This window comes from Gekko japonicus, unplaced genomic scaffold, assembly GCF_001447785.1.
Source record: "Gekko japonicus isolate JY-2015 unplaced genomic scaffold, Gekko_japonicus_V1.1 scaffold2498, whole genome shotgun sequence".
NCBI classification, from domain to species: Eukaryota; Metazoa; Chordata; class Lepidosauria; order Squamata; family Gekkonidae; genus Gekko; species Gekko japonicus.
In genome coordinates, this window is record NW_015160911.1 from 66204 (window position 1) to 90891 (window position 24688).

Sequence of the window (24688 nt, forward strand, 5' to 3'; positions counted from 1 at the left end):
GGGCGCAATCTCACCGCCACATCTGGGAAGCGTAGAGCTCCTGTGGCTCACCCAAGGCTTCACTCCGAAGATGCGCGGTAAAAAACGAGTACCTTGGAGGTACTAGTTTCCGGAAACCGCGGGGCAAGGGCGGGCGTGTGATCGCGTTTCCGGTAAAATCCCATGGCATCCGGCGCCCGCCCATGTCCCCTCGCAAAAAGGGTTTTTTCCCCAAGTGTCCTCGGGATGCGCACAAGCACCCAATTGGGCATGCGCACACGTCGGTGCACAGAATAAAAACCCACCCGTTTGCCGCAGTGCACCGCTTCTTTGCCGCGCCGCAGGATTGTGGTGTGATCGGCACCTCCCCCCTACCAAGGGACCTCCACGGGATGTCTGCTCGCGCAACCGCGCGTTATTTTGCCCCGGGGCAAACAGCCACGCTCCCCCCCTCCCGCATTTTCCTGCCCGTGTGACTGCATCCTAAAATAGGCTATTAAGGCTATGAAAATCTTCCTCTTGTGGCCACTGCGCTCATGATTGACTGGATTGTGTTTGTATCTATTATAAAGTGTAATTAAAACAAATCAATGATCAGTAACCTTTTTCACCATTTGCAAAAGAACTGTTCAGGTCAATGTCTCTTGGGAGGGCAATAATGCAGATGCCACCATAGGGGGAAACGGTGGAAGAAAATCTGTGGGGTAGCATTCAGTTCAATATCTGTACACTTGGTCTTGTTTCATGGCTGGGCTACATACAAGAGAAGATACTCCCTAAGATCATTTGGGTCTTTAAAGGATTAAACTAGCAATTTAAATTTAACTCAGAAACAAACAAGTAACTGATACAGATCAGCAAAGATTAATATTAAGTGAGCTCTGAGACTAGCTCCAGTAGAAAGCCATGCATGTTCTGAAATATAGGTGGGTATCAACAATATACCGATGGCTCTTGAAATTTCCAAACTGCATTCAGAAACAGCTTGATGTACAGCATATTGCAAGACATTAGCGGAGTGACTATGGCTACATCTTTCCAGAAGTGGCAGCATATGGCATATCAGTCAAACTGAAACCAAGTGAAAGAATAGCCATGGCAGGCACCCAAGCATCTAACAGCACTGGATCCAGGAGGTTTCTGTTCCTACAGGTTCTGATCACCACAATGGGTATGTGACTGCCAGCAGGAAGGCACAGACTCCAATATGTTACTGACACAAATTAAGTGGTTTGTTGGAAGGCACTACTGCACAATACCCTGCAAAAGCAAAATGCAAATGGAATCAGATGCATGATACATGAATACATGGGGGAAGGTACAAATAGAAAACCACCAGAAATATGTATATGGCTGGAGCAAATAATGTGGGATACATGAATAGGCAGTGCAGAAGTGTAAACGGGGAGGGGTATAAACATAAACAAGGGTGGTATATACCTAAGCATAAGCAAGCAGCACAGTTCTAAATGAGGCATTGCACATACACCTGAAGAAAAAAGGTTGAAACATGACAGCAAGCTTAATGCATTTCAGCCAGTCTATGAAAACCTACTTGCCACCCTACCACCCTTCTGCCCTTCTACTTATAGCTCAGGTTCCTAGCAAGCAAGCTGTTGCAGTTTCAAAGCCACCTATCCAAGGATCCAGGAAGGCTGAAGAGACAGGACCCTCACAGGATAGTGGGCCTCTCAACCCTCTGACTCCTGAGAATTTGGGGGAGGGGAGGGCAGGGTGAAGATAGGCCTCCAGAGGTCTCAAGATCCAGCATCCTCAACAGCAGTGGACTCTAAACAGAAAAGGCTACTATTGCCCCCCCCCCACCTTTGTCCTGGACTTTTCTATATTTCCCCTGGGATGGGATGGCACCATGCTGGCACCCCACTCCTCAGAGGAGACAGAGGTGTCGACTTAATTTCCCCCTCATTAATTGTTTACTTTGTATTCCAGGGGCCTGGAAAACCCCATACCCACTCCATCTTTCAGTAAACCAGAACAATACCCCAGTGAGAGATCTTCTCATCAGTCATTAGACTGGTCTGCTTGTCAGAGTTGCAGTGTGCACTTAGGGTTGCCAGGTCTGGGTTGGGAAATACCTGGAGACTTTCCCCTGTACAGGATGATTGCCCGTGCATACAGACAGCAGCAGGGGGTGGTATGTGTGTGTGTGTGTGTGTGGAAGCTTTCTTCTTATGTGTGGAAGCTCTCTCATAGCATCTCAGAAGTGGTTTATCTTTATTCAGTTGGCAAAAACCCAGCAAACCATGCTTCTTCTCACCCATAACACTGTGTGAAGTCAAACACAGTTGGGTGTCTTCTGTTGTAGAAATCTATTTAGACAAACTTTAGATGAGCTCCCCTCACCGGAACAAAGTTAAACAGGACTTCCTGAGTATTTACACTACTTGCAGTTAGATGTTCCTCATGGAATGCAAGGCCCAGTGTTGTATTGCTGAGCTCTCAGCAAAAGTCACAAGTTCTGATGGCAAATGACACAGAGTCAGGGTCTGAAATCCATTTTGTTCAAGGACAGCATCTGTAACTGGGCCAATCCAGGGCCAAAAATGTACTGGATTGTCAATTCCCTCCTACAGAGAGAAGTAAAGCTTCTTTTGGTGAACCTTTACCAGAGATGGCACATGACCGACTGAGCAAATTTTGTCCGCATCCTCAGGTGTTAGCACCTGAAACTCTTTCCAAACAATTGGACAAGAGGAAAGTCTGGACACTTCTGCTCTAGACTCTGCTCCTACAGTAGAATCTGGGTCAGAATTAATCAGAGCAATTTTATCAGCAAAACACCTAGCAAAACTGTTACCACATACTACTAAGAGTTCTGATGGGCACAATAAATGTTGACTTGGTTGAAATTTTCTTTTTATCACTCAGAGAAGGTGCACTGGATAATACTGTGCAGAAATAATACTGCAAGAGAAAAAAATATCTCTCCACCACCATTAGCATCACAAAATAAGCCTTGAAATGGGCTCTGAGTTGGTTCTGATCATATTAGTCTTGGGTTTTCCACCACATACTCTAGCTGATTTTCCTGCTCTCTTCTTTTTGGTAAATTCCAAGTAAACTAAGAAAATGCTTGAGCTTTGGCTAGCCAGGTGCCTTGGCAGTATTCTGTCAAATGTCTGAGTGAGTTCCCTACTCCAGGAGTCCACAGCAGTTTCAACAGGATTACATTGCATCAGGTAGTCTAGAAACCATATGGATCCACCACATCTGTTGAGATTAGATGGAACTGTAAGTCCATCCTTAACCAGGTAGTAACCCTTCCATAACAAAGGATTTACCAAAACATCTACTTTCATAGAGTATTTCCATTCCCAGAGTGTAGAAACCAGATGTAATATGCAACTTGCTAATGTATTGGACATAAAACTCTTGGGACAGATCCATGCTGCCATGAAATCCTGAAGTGCACCGGTTTATGATGCCTTGGTTTAGAAACCGAAGCCCCTCAAGTTAATAAGACTGAGATTCTTTAACATCACATCCAAGCCCAATTCTGTCATATCCATCAAGCTGATTGTTAGGATTCATGGTAATTGATACACCAACTGAAACTCTGTTTTGTGGAAATCACTTAGTATAGGCTGCAGACATTCAAAAATGGACCATATCTTGAACTAGGTATTTGGTAAGGGAGAGAGAAGCCTACAGCAGCCCCATCTCTCAACCCAAAGATCCCATCTAGCTCATATCTGAACCATCTGGCTTGAAGCCACTGGATCCAACTAGGATCCCAAATGGGTCCTGCCTCATCCACTTAAGTCTCCATAATATACATAGACTCATTTATCAAACTAAAACAAGAAGGGGGACAAAAAAAAAGCTTTATGTTAATGTGCTTGAATCATTGCTACATAAGCATTGTTCTTGATACTTTTCACAGCTACATTTGGTGATTTTTATAACTGCAAAAATTAAATTATAATTCTGCATTAACCCTACTTGTGTGGATTTTATTGACCAATAATACTATACTAAGTAACTTCACGGGGGGGGAGAGATTTTGCCGCTCCGTTACAGGTTGATTTAAAAAGAGCTTCCCTTACCAAGCTTTCTACAAAGAGGATTTTAGAACTGATTAAAGCAGTGAGGACCAGGCTATGGGAAATCAGCCCTCCTCAATTTGCATAAGATTTTTGTTCAGCTTCTTACAACGTGACCCAACTCAGTGCTTCATTCAGCTTGCACCACACTAACATTACCAACTTTACATTCTATCAAAAAACGATGATTTAGCTTTTACTTAAGTAAAAGATTTCCAGTACGTTGCTCAAAGTAAAAATAAGAAACAGCTTCAGATCAGTAGTATGATGGGAAACCAGGTCTGCAGGAATCTTTAAAAAGCAGTTCAGGTTTTTGACAGTAAGGTGTGTGTGTGTATTCTAATTCCACACACATACACATGCCCATGTACACTGAACAGAATTAACAGTTCCCTAACTACACTGTGCTAAAGATCTAATAAAACTTCAGCCACAGGCTTATCTCCTGAAAGAGAAGAGCTGCTGAGGATTAGAAAACAAAAATTCAGCAGTCCCAGGACCCATTCAGCATGATGTATTTTATTTTGAGATAAGCAGAAAGATTATGAATGGGCTGACAAAAATGGTTTGTTGCTGGCGTGAACGCTTGGCAGAGACGGAGTGCCGAGACAGGCAGTGTTCCATCTATTCCTGTCAAGGACACCATTGTTACCAATGATCCCAATACAATAAATTAGGTTTTGGAACAGCTTTATAGTAGGTGTTATACATCTCGGGCTACTTACAGTCCAGTTAGAACTGATGGGTTCTTAGATCGATGTACTTGAAATGCTCTTCCTGAAGAGCAAGCACTTGCACTTGATAATCCTATTGCAAAAGAGGAATTGCTGTGACTACAGCTACAGTCCAGCAGCCCCCTGAGGCAGTCTTCCAAAGCTTCCGTGAAAATTGATCAACCCAGGCACAAAATCTACTCAGCGGCCCTTTGCCCCAGTGACTGATCGAGAATGAAAACGCATAAAGCATCCTGCCTGGCTGGGTAGTCTATTCAACAGAGAACATCTGTCTGCTGCACACAGCGTTTTACAGCACGTGGATGGTGAGGCCTTCCTGAAAACTGGAAAAGATACTTCGAGGGAAGATGTATATTTAATTCAGAGTTTCCCAAATACTTCTCTTATTCATTAATCATGAGACACTCAGCAAACCTAGGAATGAATACAGAGAAGATAATGAAGATTAACTGGGCATGAAACCCCTGCTGTCAGAAGCACACCCACATATTTCAGTGGGTTGCATCCAGGACAAAATCTCCACTTATGGAAGAGACTTCTGTTTGCACCATGGGACTTCGCCTCTCCCCCTCCTGATGTAGCCCCTAATGCTGCTGCTGGGGGGACGGAGGACCAGTGTTCCCTCTAAGCTGAGTTAGTGTGAGCTAGCTCACAGTTTTTTAGCCTCCAGCTCACAGATTTCTGTCTTCGTTCAGGAATGATGGTTCCAGAGCAAACTACTTTATGCAGTAGCCAAATCGCTTGCTCACAACTTTAATGTCAGTAGCTCACAAAGTAGAATTTTTGCTCACAAGACTCCACAGCTTAGAGGGAACATTGCAGAGGACCCCCAAGAACAACATGGGGGGGGGGAGTCAGAGGTCTCTTCAGAAAGGGAGAATCAGTGCAAGCCATCACTTTCCATCAGCATTTCCACTGGGATCCAGTCCAATGAGATTTATGTTGGTGTAAACATGCTCCAGACTCTTCAGCACCACTTGATTGATTGCTAATTGCTCATTACTTTCAGAACAGCAGCTCCTTGCGTCAGGAGAGGGAGGCCTCACCTTTGCATCCCCATCTCTAGACAGTGAGAGGACTTTACTCTCACAGGGTGTGGTGATCTTTAAAAAGCTGGGAGGTACAGGATGGGGCGGAAGACATGGTCAGATGCTGTAGAGGTGCCTCCCTATTGCACAAGCCACAGGCTGCACAATACTTCCAGCAAGCATGTTTTTGCAAGCTGAATCACACAGGTGCCAAGTCCCTACCCCTCTTTTGTTCTGGGGTAATTTTTAATATTAACACTCCTTGTTAAGGGGATCAAAAAAGGGAATGGATGGCAATTAAAAAAAAATTATGTACAGCCCAGAACAATGAGCAAGTTGTAGCAAAGGTAGAGACTTACTGTGGTGATAAACTGAAGCAAATCTCTCCCTCTCAGTACAAACCTCTTCTGATCAACTCTGCAGCGAAGCAAATAGCCACTCAGCCATCATTCTTCCCAGGAAAACCCAAGAGCATAGAAAGAATCTTGCTGGTTCAGACCCAGTGTCACCTTAGTTCAGCATTCTAATTCCACCCATAGCTGGCCAGATGCTTCCAGGAAATCTACAAGCAGAGCATGAAGATAAAACCCCTCATGCTCTGTCCTGACCTGGATAGCCCAGGCAAGCCCAGTCTAATCAGATCTCGGAAGCTAAGCAGGGGCAACCCTGGCAAGTACTTGGAAGGGAGACCTCCAAGGAATACCAGGGCTGGGATGCAGAGGCAGGCAATAGTAAGCCACCTCTCTGAAACATTCAAGCCCCACTAGGGGTCGCCAGGAGTCAACCATGACTTCCAGGCACACACACACAAAATACTCTCTCACACACAAAAAGATAAAACCCCTCACCTCTTGTTGCCCACCTCAAATAGTGCTATTCACTGGCATATTGCTTCTGCCTCGGAACAGGTAGGCTCCATCACGGGTGATAGCCACTGATCAACTTTTCCTCCATTGAATTGTCTAAACCTCATTTTAAAGCCTTCTAAGCCAGCGGCCAACACCACCACATTTTGAGGCCATGAATTCCATAAATTAATTATGCACTGCACCCACTGTGTGACAGAATACTCTGGTACTTGCAGAGATGTCTGGGGAAATATCCCAGCCTGCCTGGCTCCATGGGGTTGTAAAAGCCCCAAGCTTACAGGCTGGGCAGGGAATGACAGTTGTGATCCCCCCCCCCCCCGTGGCAGCCTGTGATGATTTGGGGCAATAAGCAACCACTTGGGTTGCTTGTTTGTGGCAAACTGGCTGTGGGCACAAAGACATTTAGCTGAGGTCCTCTTTTGCTCACACAGTACTTGCTAGCAAGTAGGACTAAGCTATCCAGATGTGCACGACACAAGAACTGAGTCATCACGTTGGTTCAGTTTTCATAGAAGGTATGGTTTGTTGAATAAAAATTATATCTGATAGACAAGTGGAACGTGGACTGAGCTCCATGTTTTGGGCAATGCATTTTCCTAGTGTACATATCTATTCCGAACAGGTGCTTGCACAATGGTGAAATCTACTCCTCTGCTAAGTTAAACAAGTGGCAGATGATGATTAAGTAGACCAAACAACTCTACAGAGCTCTATCAAGTGAAAATATTTTACAATTAAATTGTAGACTTTGTGTACAGGCGAGGCAAGACAAATTGTTCCACATCAAACACTGCACTAGAAATGCTGTGAGCTGAAGGGCTGCTAACAATCTGCATACTGTAATTGTAAGCAGTGGACATAATTTGCATTTCAATAACATGAACCTGGCGGGTGCCACGCTATGGCAGCAGGACATGTCACTCACCTTCTGTGATGTGCGAGAAAGATAAATGCATGTTAACAACCTCAAAGAAAAGTACATGGAATGCAGAGACTCCCAAGCCACTATGAGATACTTGCATCTTTCTGGGAGTAATGAGTTCCGTGCTTCTCATATAATCCTTGAAGAGAAAATTTCACTTGGCAGCTTCCTACATTTTCAGCCAGGCACTGCTGCACACAAGCAGGGCACGTCAAGCATATGAGAAGTACCCAACTAATGTGTGTCACACAGAAAGGATGTGCGTCCTGTGCCACAAATCAGAGCCATGTGAAGAAGAATGCGAGAAGAGTCTTGGCGGATGAGACCAAGGGGCCATCTAGTTCAGCATTCCATTTGCCATAATGAGCAGCCAGATGTTCCAGGATTCTCACAGGCAGGGCAAGAAACCAGTGCCCCCCCAGTTGTTTGCCCTCAGCATCTGGTGCTCAGAGGTCCTCGCATCTTTGAACACGGAAGTTCCATTTAGCTATCAAAGTATACAGTCGGATGGCCCCAGTGTGGAGGTACCTAAACTGCAAATGTGGCTTCTGGGATGCCTTCTGTCCTCATAATTAAAAAGGGAGCCATAAGTACACTCTTGAAGGTAACTATAGAAGTCTGATGAACAATTGGGCTGTGATCCTAAGCATACCTATGTGGAAGCAAGTCACGAATTGTATTTACTTTGGAAAAACCATGCTTAGGATTGATGTACCAGAACAAATTTTAGAGACTAGTAACAAGCAGAAACAGGAGAGCACTCAAGACTTCTGCATCCTGCTGCACCTCATAATTTCCCCAAAGGAACTCTGTTCACCTTTTCCAGGAGCAAGTTGTCCATGAACCAGGGTTGAGCTCATGGTGTCCTTTCAGATGTTCCTAAATTCAGCAGAAATTCTGTCACCTACAAACACCCCTATAAAAGGAATACAGGTCTGCACACCCCAGATTTCAACTTGGTTCTTTGTCAATAATTTTGACATTTAAAGTACTAGTTTGATCAGCAGAATGATACTTAATTCTGACGTATGTAGTTACACCTATATGAAAAAGCAGTTCTTTTTTAAAAAAGCATACTTAATAACAGTCTTTCAAATCCATATTTAGATTCAAAATTGCACAGTAATTCAGAACCTGCCATAGGATTTAGCAAATATGTTGGGTGTTCTGCTGAAATTCAAGCTATTATTTAGGCACTGTACCGTATTTCAACATCTATTTAAAGAAATAGATTTGTGGTACAAAATTATCCAGTGCTTAAATGTAAATGATAGACCACAGTTTCTACTGATGCTTTCCATCTCTGTTAAGAGTTCACGCTACCTGCAACAAGGACAGAGAAGAAGAATGCGCTGTTGAGTCACAACCAACTCATGGGAACCCCATCCACGGGTATTTCAAGCAAAAGATGAGCAAAGGTTGTTTGTAGTAACCCCAGTCTTCCCTGGTGGCCTCCCATCCAAATACTAACCACGGCCAACCATGCACAGAAGCCAAAGCACCCCCCCCATTTTTGCCCTCAGCACTGGTATTCCGAGCATTACAGAAGGTTCAATTTAGCCATTGTGGCTAACAGCCATGATAAGCCTGTCTCTCGTGACTTTGTGTAACCTCCTTTTAAAGTCAATTAAACTAGTGGCCGTCTTATGGTGGTAAATTCTACAAGCCAATCACTCTAAAGCAGGGCAGACACATGAAGCTGCTTTGTACAGTCAACCCACTGCTCTATTTATCTTCAGTCCTCCAACTGGCAGCTGCTCTTCTCCAGGCCCTTTTCCAGCCCTTCCCTGGAGACAGGACCCGGGGGGGGGATTCAAAGCATGTGCCCGGCCACAGAGATCAGCCCCCTCCCCAGGCTGTCTGCAATCATATTATGCAAGCAGAACATTTTATAATCAGTTCAGAATTCAGTGCCTTCCACACCAACCGCCAGAATCTGTTCTTTAAAAAAGAAAAGAAAAAGAAAATACTATTTCCTTTAAATTATCTTTAAACTGGGAAGTTTATTAAACAAACAAGCCAAAGGTAAATCAATTTACAGTCATTATGTCTATCAGAAGGAAAGTGCATGTACATTTTATTCATTTTTGTTTTGGATTCCTTATACTGTTTTTTAAAAAATTCTTCTTATACTTCTTCATTTTATTTTATTCTGCACTTGTTTTCATTGATTTTAATGACAGACAGAATGCCACCCATGCAGCTGAGATGAAATTCTCAAGAACTATGCCCCTCGCCCAGTGGATCTTCTTTGATGAATTTCAAGCAGAAAGGGTTCCTCTTCATAGGCTATTGAATTTTTCAGTTGCCAAATGGGCACAGGAAATTGTGACAACATTGATAAGTTAGTTTCTTCTCATTTCCCACAATCTTCAAGGATCATTGTTCTCCCAGTCTTCTGTGGTGTTACCTGCCTTCCTTCTAGAGGGTACATGTGTGTCTCTTTCACTTCTCTCTCTCTCTCTTTAATTATTATTATTTTATTCAAAGATAAGTCAAATATACAGAAGAAACCAGGAAGCATAAACATTAATGCATTCAACACTATTACAACTAAGTGTGAACATATACACCTACAACATTTCGATGACTCTATATAGCTCAATGATCTACAATACTCACATCTTAATAGTAGGATACTAGGGACCATAACAAAGGTTATAAGGCTTAAGTCTCCTTCCCTTCTCAATGTACTGCCTGTCATGAGAAAAGGTAGCTTTTGCTTCTATTCCCCTCTCTCTGACAAAATGTTCTAATTCTTCTGATTGGAATTTACTTGTCAGATTATCTACAAAGTTAACTCTTTTAACCTTGCTACCCCTCTTGCTGGTCTTGCCTTTTTGTTGTTGTTGTTGCAAAAGCCCACAGCAAGTTGCCAGAATAGTCTTTTCTGAAGATCTATGGAATTTCCAGTTGGATCCAATGGTGGGAGGGCTCTAGCAGAGGAGTATTGCACTAAGGAAAGTCCATGATAGTCACATTAGTCCCCTTTCCGTTTGTGCAAGCTATTGCAGAAACCATTCCCGAAATGAACTATGCTCCCTCCTCCTCCAATCCAAATTAAACCTAAATGTTGAAATGTCTTTCTCAGTATAGGGATGTGATTCTATGACTAGACAGTGCCCTTTAGCACCACCCCTACATACCCCAAATTGCTTTCAGGTACACATAGGAATTTAGGACCCAGTTATCAATCAGGCAAATCTCAGGAGGTATCAGGTGTGTGAACAGGGCAGGGTCCCACTGGACTCTTCCTTATTCTGGAGCCTTCTGGCAATTTTCTCCCTTCCATGTGAGGGGGGGGGAAGACCAGGTTGATTGTGTTTGTGTAAAAAGATGGGGTGGGGGAGATGGAATGGAGCAAAAGTGAGACTGGATTACAGACAGCAATGAGACAGGCAAGAGAAGGAAGAAAAAAGGAAGAAGAATGGAGAGGGAGAAACTGGCAGGGACATAATGAAAAGAACATGGATATGAGTGGACTGAAGAATGAAGAGCATGAAGGCAAGAGAAAAATAGTGGAGCTCACAAAACTCTCTGTGACTGATTTTTTTCCGACAAACGTCTGCTCACCAGCACCGCCCACTGAAAAAGACTCAGCTGCACTTTGTGTTCTCCCCTCATTTCACTGCTTATAAAATGATTACCTCTGATGTATTTATTTATGTAACACACTTCAGTGCTCTCCAGATACGGTGCCAGAACAAACAGAAGCCAAAAGGTTGTGCAGCAGCAGCTGATCTCTCCATGTCTCTCCCCCCCCCCCCCCCCGCATTCCCCAGCAGCCTATGACTGCAGTGTTCATTTAGCCAAACACACGTGAAATGTAAAATTGAACAGGGAAGGGAAATGCATATTCAGACACCTATACAAACACATATCATTGTGGAGCTACAAGGGAAAATGCGAAAGCAGCTTTTGTCAGACTGGATTGTCTGGGGAAGAACACCAAACGAGAAGGTCCGAGATGGCTGCAGCTGAGCCAGTTGACCCCTTCCTGACCAAATTCCTTTTCATCTGCTCTCCTCCATAACCTTTCCTCTCTAGGCTCTTGTCAAGAGAGACAGCCACCTTTGCACTGATCAGCCTGAGTGTCTTAAAACATCAACATTTGTAAATTTAAAACAGCAGCTTATTTCCTGTTGTGCCATCCAAGCATGAAGAATACTGGGGAGAGTTTCATGTCAAACGCTTCAGGTGGGTAGCCGTGTTGATCTGAAGCATCAGAAAAAGAAATTGAGTCCAGTGGCTAGCTCATGGTTTTCTAGCCTCCGGCTCACACATTTTTGTCTTAGTTCAGGAAGGATGGATCCAGAGCAAACTGATTTATGCAGCAGCCAAATTGCTCACTGACAACTTTAATGCCAGTAGCTCACAAAGTAGAATTTTTGCTCACAAGACTCCACGGCTTAGAGGGAGCACTGGTTGCCTCCACTGTTTGCAGAAAATATTTGCCTCAGGAGTACATGGGAGTGGAGGCAGGAGTGGAAAAGTGAATGTCTAGGTCAATGGGTTTTCAAGGGTGTAATTCTGCTTTAAGATGGCACTATAAGACATGGATTGCCATCTCCCCGACTCCTCAGCTTTCCGAGCAACTCTGAATTGTAACCCCCAGTCTTATGCTTTCCAGTATCTCTTTGAAGACGAATGCAGGTTCACTTGTTAAATCAGCAAAGGACTCAAGAGTCTGGTCGTAAGCAAATCACTTTTCCAAGAGAGCCAACAGCATGCCATACTGCAGATCTATGGTTTGTTCTAAGATTTCTGTGCATGCCTGCTTATGGTAACTACTGCACATGCAAACAGGAGACAGGAGGCAATAATCTGGCACTAGGAGTTAATGTCATTTTAAACTTAGCACATAGCTAATTTCCAAATTACTGTATTTTATGCTAAATAGCCCACCTCTTGATTGTGATTGTCCAGAGATACCAAGCTGGATATACCGAGCTGTGTGGGGAAGGAGTCCTCTGAATTCAGCTATTCAGCGTGACACCACTGGACATCGTCAGGCCCTACCCCATGAGTCCCAGGTTTCGGATGGTGGCACCCTCCCCCCTATACTCCTGGCCCCTCCCTATAAAAAGTCTGGCTATGGGCCTGAGGAAAAGGCCAGAGGAACCAATAATCAGAGACAGATGGCATGGAGCCAGGAGAATTTGTAGGAGGGAAGAAAAGATAAAGGTGAGAAGGTGCAGAGTAGGGAGAAACAGGAGAAGAATGAAGGTGTGCAGGGGAGGAGTGAATGAATGAAAGAGACTTGACTCCATGATCCACAGAGATGAACACTTTGGTCTTTCCCTTTTGTTTAGAGATGCACAGAACAGTTCGTGCCGACATGGATTCAGCAGAATTATATGCATGTGAAGCAGGGAACATCCATCCTGCTATGCTGGCTGTTAGTTAAAGTCAACCGTTCAAGACACTGCTGTTTGCTCAGGCAGGCTGCAGAGACATCGCTCCTCTTCCCAGATGACGCTATTCCAGCACTTCTGCTGCCAAGAAATCCCCGTTTCCCAGCGCTAAAACCACCAGCTGTAATTGCTGGGAAAGTGCCAAAGATGTGGTAAAGACATCTACTGCCACTTCTATTTTCCCTTAAAAAGAGATTCTCTCTGTTTTCGCCCCAGGAGGGCAAATAGCAACCGTGATGGGTGACTGAGATCAGGGACGTTTTCTCTAAGTTGCAGAGAGAAAAAGTTAAACTCCTCCCTCCTCCACCATCTCAGCCCATACCACAGTGGGAGGGCACATCTGATATTGAGGGGAAAAAAACCAGAAATGTCATAAAACTCTTTTCGCAAATCTCCTGTATCTTTTCTAGTTTGACCCAGAGATTCCTGTCCCCACAACCACAGCTATTTCATGAGGATGTGTGGATGTGAGGATGATGGTTGTGCTTGGAGCTATGGCACCTGAAGGACTGTCCCTCCAACATCACTGCTCGATGCATCTCTTATGCCTGCATGTGTTCTTTGGCATGACCTGCCGATTTTCAGCTCTTCTCCCCACCCCCCCCATCTTTTCTTGAGAGACTATGCACTCATCCTCTGTGCCGTGCTGGTTGTACAGTCTACAATTTGCAGATAGGTCAGATTCCCCAGAGTGAAGCTGTCCCCCTGCCCCCTAGTACACCAGAGTGACGGTATCACTTCTTATGGCTTGGACTGATAAAACTGTTAAGAGGGGGAAGCTTTATCCCCTGGACAAAAGACCAAAGGCCACAGGTAGCTGCACACTGACCAAATTGTCTATAGGAGTGTGAGTCTTCCCCCAATGCTGTGCAGCACAATTTCTCAGAGCAATTCCCTTATATGACAGCAAGTTCTGGTGGATCATGTTGCCAAAGTCATTGTTCCAATTCATTTCAATGCTGCCAGTCCTAAATGTTTGTTTGCCAGTGTTGCACCTCAATGGCTTTAAACCTGGTTTCAGTATTAAAACATTCATTTAGGCACCGTTGTGAATGTGTTTTTGGTGCCACGTCAGCTGAGCTATTCCAGCACCATTTGGGAGAATGGCCTGTGGGGACGACTTGGACTACAGACAGAAATTCTCTCCCATTCCAGGTAATTGTAACAGGTTGGCAAAGCCTGCGGGAAATGACCATCTGTTAACAGATGTCAGTTTTGCTGGCTTGTAAGCACAGCTGGCTTAGTATCCCCTTGGGCAGCCTTGGGAGAGATGGATCTAACACTGTGAGGCTGCACATAAAGGGGCAGCAAGGACATGTTAAGCAAGCATTATGGCTCTTTTGGATTACTGATGTGGCAGTGATTTAGATTTGGAGAAATGGGGACAGCCTTGATTCATCGGCATGGATGCTTTGTCCCCCAACAGTAAGCCAGAGAAAGAGTCAGTTCACATCTGGATAGTTATTTTTTCAATAACCAGACCTCATTGCGTCGGCCATAGGGCTTCATGGGGGGATCATAGCCATTGCAAAAATAGAAGTCTTCATGGAAGGTTGCCTCATTTCCTAAAGTAGAAGTCAGCTTGGCTGCATAATTCACATAATCCCCTTCTTTGGCATAGCCTCCAAATTGCCTAGGAAACAAGAAAAAAATGGAGGCTCATGATGAGTGGACTGATCCCAGGGAGTAATGGAAGGATACGAGGAAGAAACAGAGCAACACGTTTCATTAGGTCAGCTAATGGCAACAAGCACTTTTCTGCAATGTATCTACTCTTTGCATGGAGGTGGACTTCTGAGCACAGCAACTGATTCAGGTACCAGATCTGGGTGCTGGTATGAATAACAGACTAGGAGACAGTCCAATCTGGTCTATTGGATGCAAATCTATCCATCAGATCTACTTAATGCAATTCTGCCTTCAGTCTCAGCAAAAAAGGTGGGCAATCAATAGAAGTAAATAAATACTAAATAAAATTCCCTGGGGCACTTCTCCCCTGCAAACCCCATTCAGATGAGCAGGAGTGGCACAATGGCATGGTTGTGGTCTCCTTCATTTCAAAGAGACTTGGGGAGAGGAATCACCCAGTAAATGGGGTCCTAATTTCCTGCCTCAGGCACCAACAGGGTTTTGGTCCTGCCCTGCCTCAGGTGCACTGTGCTCTGGATCCTGTAGCCTAATCATGGAGGAGAAAGGAGTGGCTGGCAGTTGGACCAGTCACTGAGGAGAGGGCTGAACAGTGTAGGGTTTCATCCCTTCCAACTTTCTGACTCTGCAATAATGTCTTCACAACAACTTAAGAGGCCTTTAGCATATCAGCAAAATCTTGACAGACAGGAGAACATATAAAACTGGTACAGTGCACCAAGAAGCAAATGTATTTGCTCAGCCCATTCTTTTCCACATCCTGTCCTACCATCTTTTTTTACCTAAAACTTCACAAAATAAATTCATCAGATCTGTCAAACAACAAATCTAGCCAATCCCTGGCTACAGGGGGGAAATAGTGGAAAGAGATCTGTCGGACTTCTGTGGGATGTGTGTGGGTTTTTTTAAAAAAAGATCCACTCCTATTTGCCCAGATGTCAGTCAGGGTTAGAACCAGCAATTTCAGCAGCAATTTCAGAAAATGTCAGTCAAGAGAACTTCATCTACCAGAACACCATAAAAAGCTGTTATCGTTAAGCTGATTGCCACAAAAGGAACATTTGCTGAGAAAGGCCTAATGCGACATTTCATGTCTGACGTTCCGAATGAACCACAGAGGCTGGTCTTTCACAAGCTTTTTGCTGTGCCCATATAATTAAAGTTGATTCCCAACCCCCCTGTCCCCAAAAAGAGACATTTGAAATATGGCGCTTGACAGCAGAATTCTTCACAATAATTTCAATGCAGTTCAGCTTTCCCTTGATATGAGAGTGACACCCAAAGGCTTGCTTAGGCCCTACAATCTGCAGCATCACTCCCCTGGGTGTTCATAGCAGGCAGAATTCATTCAGGTTCTCTCAGGCTGAGTTTAAAGGGACTGCCACACTGAAAGTGACAGGCTATCAATCCTCAATACATTTGTTCATGTCGCTAATGGATTTAGTATTTGAGACAGTGATGGAAAGCAGTTGCATAAGGGAGCAACCATGGTCTCCGTGGCATCTGAGAATAGCTCAAATAACCAAATATCTGCTCCTCAGGAATGGCTTCCTTGAGTGGCTTGAACCCTGGGCTTTCATGGCACAGGGTAGATCTTCACACAGATGTAAGACAAGTAAACAAGAGAGGGAGGAACTAAACCCCAAACATCCAAGTGTCTCACTGATACTAGAGGACAAATTAAATGATATGGTTGACATGAGTCGGGTCAGGGGAGCAGTTGTGGGGGGGGGTAGTTTGCCCCATTGTGGGGCTGCACGTGTACTGACTATAGCCATGTGGAGCTTCACAGTGGGGCAAACAGGCTGTTTTTGCTTGATAAAACAGTGTAGGCGGGAAGGCCATGTCATGCTCCTGAGCCAAACTGAGCTCCAGTATGTTTGAGAATGTTAGTTCCCTGATAGCAAAGCTGCTAAAAAAAAGTAAAGAACCAGCACTGGGGCTTTGTTGTGTAGATTTGCATGACATGTATGCCATGGAATTAGTTTCCCTGTGACCTACTGTTTGCACCGGAGCAAATGTTAGCTTCCCTGAGGTTCCTCTGTGGAGCCTCAAGAGAGGTAAGTGCTTCACATGTTCCAGAGCTGAACCCTGGTATTGAATACTGGCAACCAAGGCTGAGTACCTGGTCTCTGCCCAAAGGAATTTACAGTCTAAATATCAATAGTGTAAGCACAATAAACATGAAGTCCTGTTTTAAGATTGCCATGAAATTCACCCTACTGAATGCAGATATTTGACTTTTTCAGGGTTACTTTAGTTCCCGTGAAATTTTAAAAACCCTGTTTCATTTGTGCTAGAAAATAAGTGTGATACTTAATTGTCTCAGCTAGCTAGGAGCTCTGTTTAGTGTCCTATAGACAGCCAATCATCTCACAGCTAGCTCAGTAGTGGTGCCCAGTCTGTATCATGGCATATAACCCACCGGCGCCAAACCCTGGCTTGGGAAACCTACGTGGAGTAAACAGTCATTCCTTCTCTCTCTTCAATCTGGATTTCCTCATCACTGGGCAATGGAGGACTGGCCTGGAACTGGCTTGGGATGCGTAGCAAGACTTTCACCTTCTGTTGCAATGACCCATCCTGCCCAGGAAACACAGTGGTGCACACGGGAGCCATTATTCCCATCCCAGCTCCTAAAACAGAAATAGGTCACAAAGCCACCTTTCATCACAGAAGCAGCAATGATCTTGAGATCTCAGTCCCCCTCCACCACCATGTGATGTAAATTCACAACTCAACTACATGAGTTAAAGGGGAAATCAAGAACGTCCATAAAGCTTCTCACCCTGGTCATTGCTTCCTCCAACGTATTTGAGGAGTTTCAGAACTGCTTCATGTAAGGCCTCGTCAAACGGCTTTCCGGTGAGCTCAACAGTAGCAAATTTGCCACCGTCATACTCCCTTTCTTCATACGCTACATCATCCTGATAGTAAAACAAACGGTTGGGAATATCTTTGTTAGACTTGTCAATTGTTCTTTCTTAATGATTCAGAATGACAAAGAACACTAAAAAGCTCTGTAACATTAAAATAAATGCCCATTAAAAGACAAAGCCCATCAAAAGATAAAAGTTACCCCACTTAACTCCAGCCATTAATTATATGCCCAAACAAGGTCTTTATTAGGCTTTCAGGAAAAGATCATGATGAAACTGTAGTTAGTGTACAAAGAAAATTCATTATATCTCACACACCTTCTGGGGAAAAGCCGAGATCTGTTTCTGAGGAAGAGACCTAGAGCAAGCATCACACTTGCTGCCAAGCCAGGCTATGATTTTTAAACTGTTGTATATCTTATTAGTTGCATCTATAATGTATCAAGAATAATTTGTTGCTTGTAAGTTTATATTTGCTTTCATTATTTAAATGTAATGTGGAAAGCAATAAAATATTGATTAGCCTGCAGCTCTAAGCCCTGTTGTCATATTTCCGATAAATATGAACGGATGGTAAGACATGATAAACAACTTCTTTGGGCTGGGCCTCTTGAGACCTGTGCCTGGGGAGAACGCTAGGTTTGATAAGCAGCTGAGAAGACACTGATGGGGGGAAACACACACTGCATAATCCAAGCTGCTTTGGGCTATTGATTATTCTGGAGTGTCACAAAATTTATGGCCACAAATATGCTTTCTCTCACTATTTGAACAGGTCAGTATGTTAAGACTGCAGCTGGAAAAAGTTGCTGGCAAAAGTAAGGTATAACAAGAAACCTAGCAGTCAAAGACTCCAGCATTATGCGTTTGGAGACAAATTCTTTTAAGTATGGAATGTCCAATTAACTTTTGGACAATTACATCTTTCAGAAGGTGGAGAGAAGAACAATGGGACTGGCTCTCCTTGACTTGATGAGAACCAATAAGGAATGCTTGGTTGATGGAATGAAAGTAGCATGAACTTTGCCGGAAGGTGGCCACATCATGCTGGGATTCTTGATTATATGGAAAGCAAAAGGTGGATGGAGTCAAATAAGACCCCCAAACTTCAGGCAATCTGATTTAACAAATTTAGACAAAAGCTAGGTAGGATTCCCTGGCTAGATAATCTATGAGTTAAAGGACTCCCAACAAGAGTAAGACTTCCTAAAAATGGAATTAACAAAGGCAAAATCACAATCAGTATTACTGATGGAAGAAAAATGGGAGCTGTCTAAAGAAGCCAATATAGGTATCTAAGAAGCCAAGTGGCCAGGTGGAAATCAAAAGGGACATGCATAAGAAATGGGAGAAGGGGCAGGTAGTAGGTGTGTCTATGATGAGTTGCTCAGACTCAAGGCCAAACTACTGCATTCCTCAGTCCACCATGGGGACACAATTTCATTTTTGGTCCCTGCTGCAGGGTTCAATCCTTCTGGGGACCACAGGATGCAGAATTGAGGGGCTCCTGTCCTCCCTTCCCCCATGCCATTTTCAAGAGCCAATGTTTCAACTCTTGAAAATGGCATGGAGTGGACAGGAACCCCTTATTCCCCCTCACCGCAGTTCCCAGCAGGAGGATCTTTGCCTCAATTTTTTGAAAAGTTAAAAAAATACCAGAGACACAGTATCGCCTAGTTTGGCCCCCATAGCGACAGTGTTGGTAAAGCTAAAACTAACATTGACAAGGGACACTGAGAACAGCAAAAAGGGTTTGTTACCTACTGTGTCTGAAGGAAGAGGTTAGGCCCCCTGCTCAGTGAAGATGGTGAAATGTTAACAGGTTAAAGAGAAAAGATGAAAGTACTCAACTCATTTTACCTTTATCACCTCCCAAAAGTGAATTTTGTGCAACTCTGCAGAAGTAGTATCTGTGGTGAGGGTTGAAGCTCAAAATTGCTAACAAGTTGGCCAGGGAATACCTGGCTTCTTTGAATGAGTTAAAACCTTCAGGACAGATAAACTGCATACTGAAATAGCAAAAGAACTTGCTGCTGTACTCAGAACCTCTGGCTATCATCTGTGAGAAATCCTGGAGGACAGGTGAGGTGCCACAAGACAACAGATGGGTAAAGGTTATTCCTGTCTTACAAAATGCGGAAGCAGGAAACCACAGACCACTCATTCTGCCTGATACCATGGAAGATACCAGAACAGATGATAAAGCAGTCAGTCTGTAAGCATCTTGAAAAGAATGCCATGATTAGTAAGAAGCCAGCTTGGATTTGTCAAAAATAAATCCTATCAGAGTGCTTTTATCTCTTTTTTAAAAATCAGGTTACTAGCTTAGTGGTTTAAGGGGATGGTGTGGATGTAATATATATCTTGATATTACCAAAGCATTTGACAAAGTTCCCCATAATATCTTAATTATGTGAGCTTTTCAACATTTTTTATCCATAACCTGGATGAAGGGGTGGAGCAAATCCTTCTCAGGTGTGTAGATGGCACAAAACATCTGCGAGAGGCAGGTGAGAGAGACAGCTAACACCTGAGAACTTGGACCAATTTCACACAAGAGCTGCGCCGCAGTCGCACCTCCCTTTGCCCCACTTCTATTGGTCAATTTCCCACGCAAAGCCACACGGCCACATTTTGACCTGTGGCTTCACCCAATTTTCCCCGCAGTTTTGTGGTCCTAAAAAAACCAGGATCATGAAACCGCGGGGAAAAGCGGGCGAAGCCACGGGTCAAAATGCGGCCACATGGCTTCAAGTGGGAAATTGACCAATAGAAGCGGGGCAAAGGGAGATGCGACCACGGCGCAGCTCTTGTGTGAAATCAGTCACAATGTTTATTTTCTATACTTAGATTATCTCTGTATACATGTAGGGGGTCTTAATATGGTGCACTTGTGCTTTAATTTATCATTTGCTGTATGCTGGTCCCTGCCACATGGCAGGAAAAACGACGGGCGAAGCGCAGCTAATCTGAGCAGCACCAAAGTTGAGACGCCGCGGTGGGATCCCATGGATCCCCTGAGCCGCGGCGCTGTGGCTCCCTGGCACAATCAGATGCCGAGAAAGTGATGGTGGGAAGGGGAGGCTGGCGAACTGCACATGCTCACACATGCGCAGTTCGGCCAGGAGCACGGTATGCGCCGGCGCAAGGACGCGCCAGCGATCCCACAGCCGCACTTGCCGCGGCCCTTCAGGATGAACCACCCAGGTAGGTGGTTCTTTTTTGGTTCGGAGTTTTGGGCGGGAGGGACGGATCGGGGACGGCTGGGCAACGCTTCCCAGATGTTGCCGTGGGATCGCGCCCATTTGCCGCGCATCCGTTCCGTCCCTCTCCCAGCCCATTTCCTCACGTGTTACCGGGGCCATTGTATAGCTTTCTTGGTTTCGTAAGTCACTGCAAATATCAGGTTTGGTGGAAAGGTGGATAACAGAGTTCATATAAAAGAGAACATAAGAGTTGGATTCTACCAGATCCAAACGTAATGCACTTGTGCATATGGTCCTACCTCCCCCCTCTCCCAGTCGCTCCCTTTTGACCACCAATAAGTTTTTTTTAATTAAACAAAGTATTTGTCCATTGATTCAAATTTAAAGGGGTCTCCATAATTTCTAAAGCTATTTTCTCCTTTTCCCAAGTCAAGCCAGTCTCTTCATTAACTGGCAATATTAGTTGGCTGACTGTCTTAGTTTCCTTAGATGATCCCAATAAAAGATCTTCACTCCTATTTGAGAGATGAGCTACCGAGATGTTCTTCTCTAGAAAATTCATTTGTTTGTTTGATTCCTTTTCCCTACTTCTATAGGAAGTTCCTACTTGGCTTGTAATTGCTGTCTTCGGAGGGTTTCCAATGTGATCCTGAATTATTTTAAGCTGATTTGCAATTTCATTAAGTCGTTGAAAAACCTCAATTATTGTCTTGGCTATGAGGCGACCACCAATAAGTTGATGCTGGGGAGTCAGGTGAGTCTTGTGAACAAAATGCCCTGGGGCTGTAGGGAGAAGGGGACACTGGGTGAAACACCCCCCTGCCACTTTTTACATCAAGGGAAGTGCTGCTATGGGAAGAAAGAATTCAGGGACAATTTTGCCCTATTTCAACCTTTTCCCTGAAGCCCCCTGTGCTCCATAGCATTTTGTCCACATACTGTAACTCACCCCCCCAGCATCAACTTTTTGGGACTGAAAGGGGGTTGCTGTGGGGGTGGGTGGGAAAGAGCAGAATCCCTACAAGCAGCACATCAGCAGAAAACAGAACAGGCTGGCCTAGGACTTATTACCCTGTTGCATTAAATCTGTTCCTTAACTGGGGGAAGGATTAAAAATGGCACCCCCACCTGTAGCTTGAAGTGGTACGATTCACTCTGCCACCTCAGGGTTCCATCACCTCATTCTCTTAAATGGGTAAAGCACCTCTCAGTAAACTATACTGGCCAGAAAGTTGGGTTTGGAGCTTAAACGTAGAGTTGAAACTCAATCAATCACTGAAATTCACTGTGTAACCCCGGACAAGTCCCAGGGCCAAAGATGATACATCCACAGGTTTAAACACAGAATTGCCTCCATCATGGAACATGTGTGTATTTTTAAAAGCAAAAAGAGATGCTCAGGTGAATCCTCTATACCCACACCCACACCATGTTTTTCTCGAAGCTACAATCACTTCCAGCATCAGAGAGCTGTCTGGGAGAAAAGGGCGTGGAGAGAAGAGCTGCAGGAAACAAAGCCATAACTGGAGAGAGCATTCTGCATTCACTATCATATTTACACTGTTCTCTCCTCAGAGGTTAAGACACTGAACTGCAGGCTGGAAGGTCGGTAGTTCAGCAGTTTGAGACCCTAATGCCGCGATATGGAGTGAGCGTCTGTCTCTGGCCCCAGCTCCTGCCAACTTAGCAGTTCGAAAGCAAGAAATCACAAGTAAATAAATAAGTACTGCTTCGGTGGGAAGGTAACAGCATTCCGTGCGCCTTGGCATTTAGTCATGCCGGCCACATGACCACAGAAACGTCTTCGGACAGCCCTGGCTCTTCAGCTTGGAAACAGAGATGAGCACCGCCCCCTAGAGTCAGATTCAACTAGCTTTCGAGCAAGGGAAAGCTTTACCATTACCCCTCCATTTTATCCTCACAATAACCCTGTGAAGTAACTTGGGCTGAGAGAGCATTTCTGACTAGCTTTATGGCAGAGCAAGGATTTGAACCCGGGATCTAACCACCACTACTCTACCACTCCCACACCCCTCTTGATTTAGCACATTTTCTCTTTCTAAATAACGGGGGAAGTCCCTGGTTTATACATACAGAACTGCTGCCATCACATTTAGTCTGGACTTATGTCTCAGCCTAACCTACTTCTCACGACGGAGGTGACACTAAGCCAGCTCTCTGAATTCCATGGAGGAAGGCTGAGATACAAATGGTGCCAGACAAGAACAACCAAACTAGTGCCAAAGAGAGAACTACTAGGAGAAAAACACAGGCAGCTGTGGAGCAGCAGGCAACTGACATTGTTTGGCCGTCCACTTCAAGAAAGGAAGACTGATCACTGTGAATTGACTTAACACTGACTGTATCTAAATTCCACATGCCTTAAGACTTCGGAAACTGGGCTATTCATCTCTCCTTATATATAATCCTCTTTTCATGTAACTCTTTTCTGAACATTCCACATGCTCTCACAGCCTTTGGCTTCCTGACCTGTCACTCTGACGGTGTGCCAATGACTGCATGCCGGGTGCTGGGTCTGCTCCCCTGCCCCTTCAGCCACTGTGCCCTGTCAGAACGGCTTTCTCTCTTGACGAAGACACTTCTCCTGCCTGCCTCCTGTGTGGGAATAACTCTTCCCTCAGTGGCTGTTGATAGGTGTAATGAAATGGCAGTTACCTGTGTTTGTAAGATAGCTGTGGTTCTTTGTTTAAAATGTCCCCCCATCAGGTTTAATTGAGCTGTAGTTCCAGAGGGAGGCAGCAGAAATTCAGCCACTCCACAGTCAGCTGGACTGGGGAATGAATGGAAGTTTTCCTGCTCCCTTGGGCAAGAGAGAGACGCTAAAGTACAGGTGAGCCCACAACCTCCAGAAGTAGAGACTATTGTGTGTAGAGAAAGAGGATTGCATTTAACGCCTGTTGATTTATGCTCTGTTGGTTCATAGTGTGTGCTTACTCCTACAGTGTCAACTTTCCAGGGATCCCTCAAAGATTGAGGATTCCATCTCCAAATAGGGAGATTTGGCCAGAGAGGTCCCACTGTCCCTCTAAAAAGGCAGTGACGATTCCATGAGTGGCAGCGGTGAACTTAAGGAGATACACCCACGGGACGAGGGTGGGAGGCAAACAGCTGAGTTGTAAACTGGAGCCCGTTTTGCCATAGTAGGCAACCAAGCTTAGTTCAGACAAAGGAAACCCTTTGCAGGCCTTTGTGAGGAACTCACTGGGGCCAGTCCTGACTAGGGTTGCCAGCTCCAGGTAGGAAGATTCCTGGAGATTTTCTGGTAGAGTCTATGGAAGCCAGGGTTTGGGGAGGGGAGAGGCCTTGGCTGAACAGAATGCCATACAGCCCACCTTCCACGGCAGTTATTTTCTCCAGGGGGGGGAGATCTGTTGTCTGGAGTTCAGTTCAGTTGTGATACCTGGTGATCTTCAGGCTCCATCTGGAGGTTGACTGCCCTAGGGATGCAGTCAGTGCTTCAAAGCAGGGTCTGCTAGATCCAGGTTCTTGCTGTAGAAGCTGAGTGGGTGATTTTGGACCAGTCACAGACTTTCAGCCTTACCTACCTCACAGGGTTGTTGTGCAAGACAAAGGGGGAGAGGAGAATGATGTAAGCTGCTTTGGTCCCCATTGTAGAGAAACACTACTTCTTCCTGGGAAACCATTGTTGCCAATCTCCAGGTGAGGGCTAAAGATCGTTCAGAATTACAACTGCTCTCCAGATGGCAGAGATCAGTTCCCCTGGAGAATATGATGGACTCTGTGGCAGTCAGGGCTTCAGAGCATGAAAAAGGCTGCAGGTGTGTGTGTGTGTGTGAAAATGGAAAGCTGACGAGTGAGGGGGAAATAAAGGTAGGTTGATGATTGGCTGGGAAGGAGATAGAGTTGCCAACTCCAGGTGGGAAATTCCTGGAGATTTGAGGGATGAAACCTGGAAAGGGTGAGG

General features: G+C 44.8%; 1 protein-coding gene across 1 annotated transcript in view; it reads right to left on the reverse strand.

Annotated features, from left to right (window-relative positions):
* Positions 1-13607: 13607 nt before the first annotated feature.
* The window catches only part of HEBP1 (heme binding protein 1), a 14921-nt gene continuing 3840 nt past the window's right edge, over positions 13608-24688 (reverse strand). Inside the window, exons 2-4 of the mRNA XM_015424282.1 lie at positions 17446-17584; positions 17113-17293; positions 13608-14643 (exon numbers count right to left, since the gene is read on the reverse strand). Of these exons, the coding sequence (XP_015279768.1) occupies positions 14472-14643; positions 17113-17293; positions 17446-17584 (492 nt within the window). The 3' untranslated portion in view covers positions 13608-14471. The remainder of the gene's footprint in view (positions 14644-17112; positions 17294-17445; positions 17585-24688) is intronic.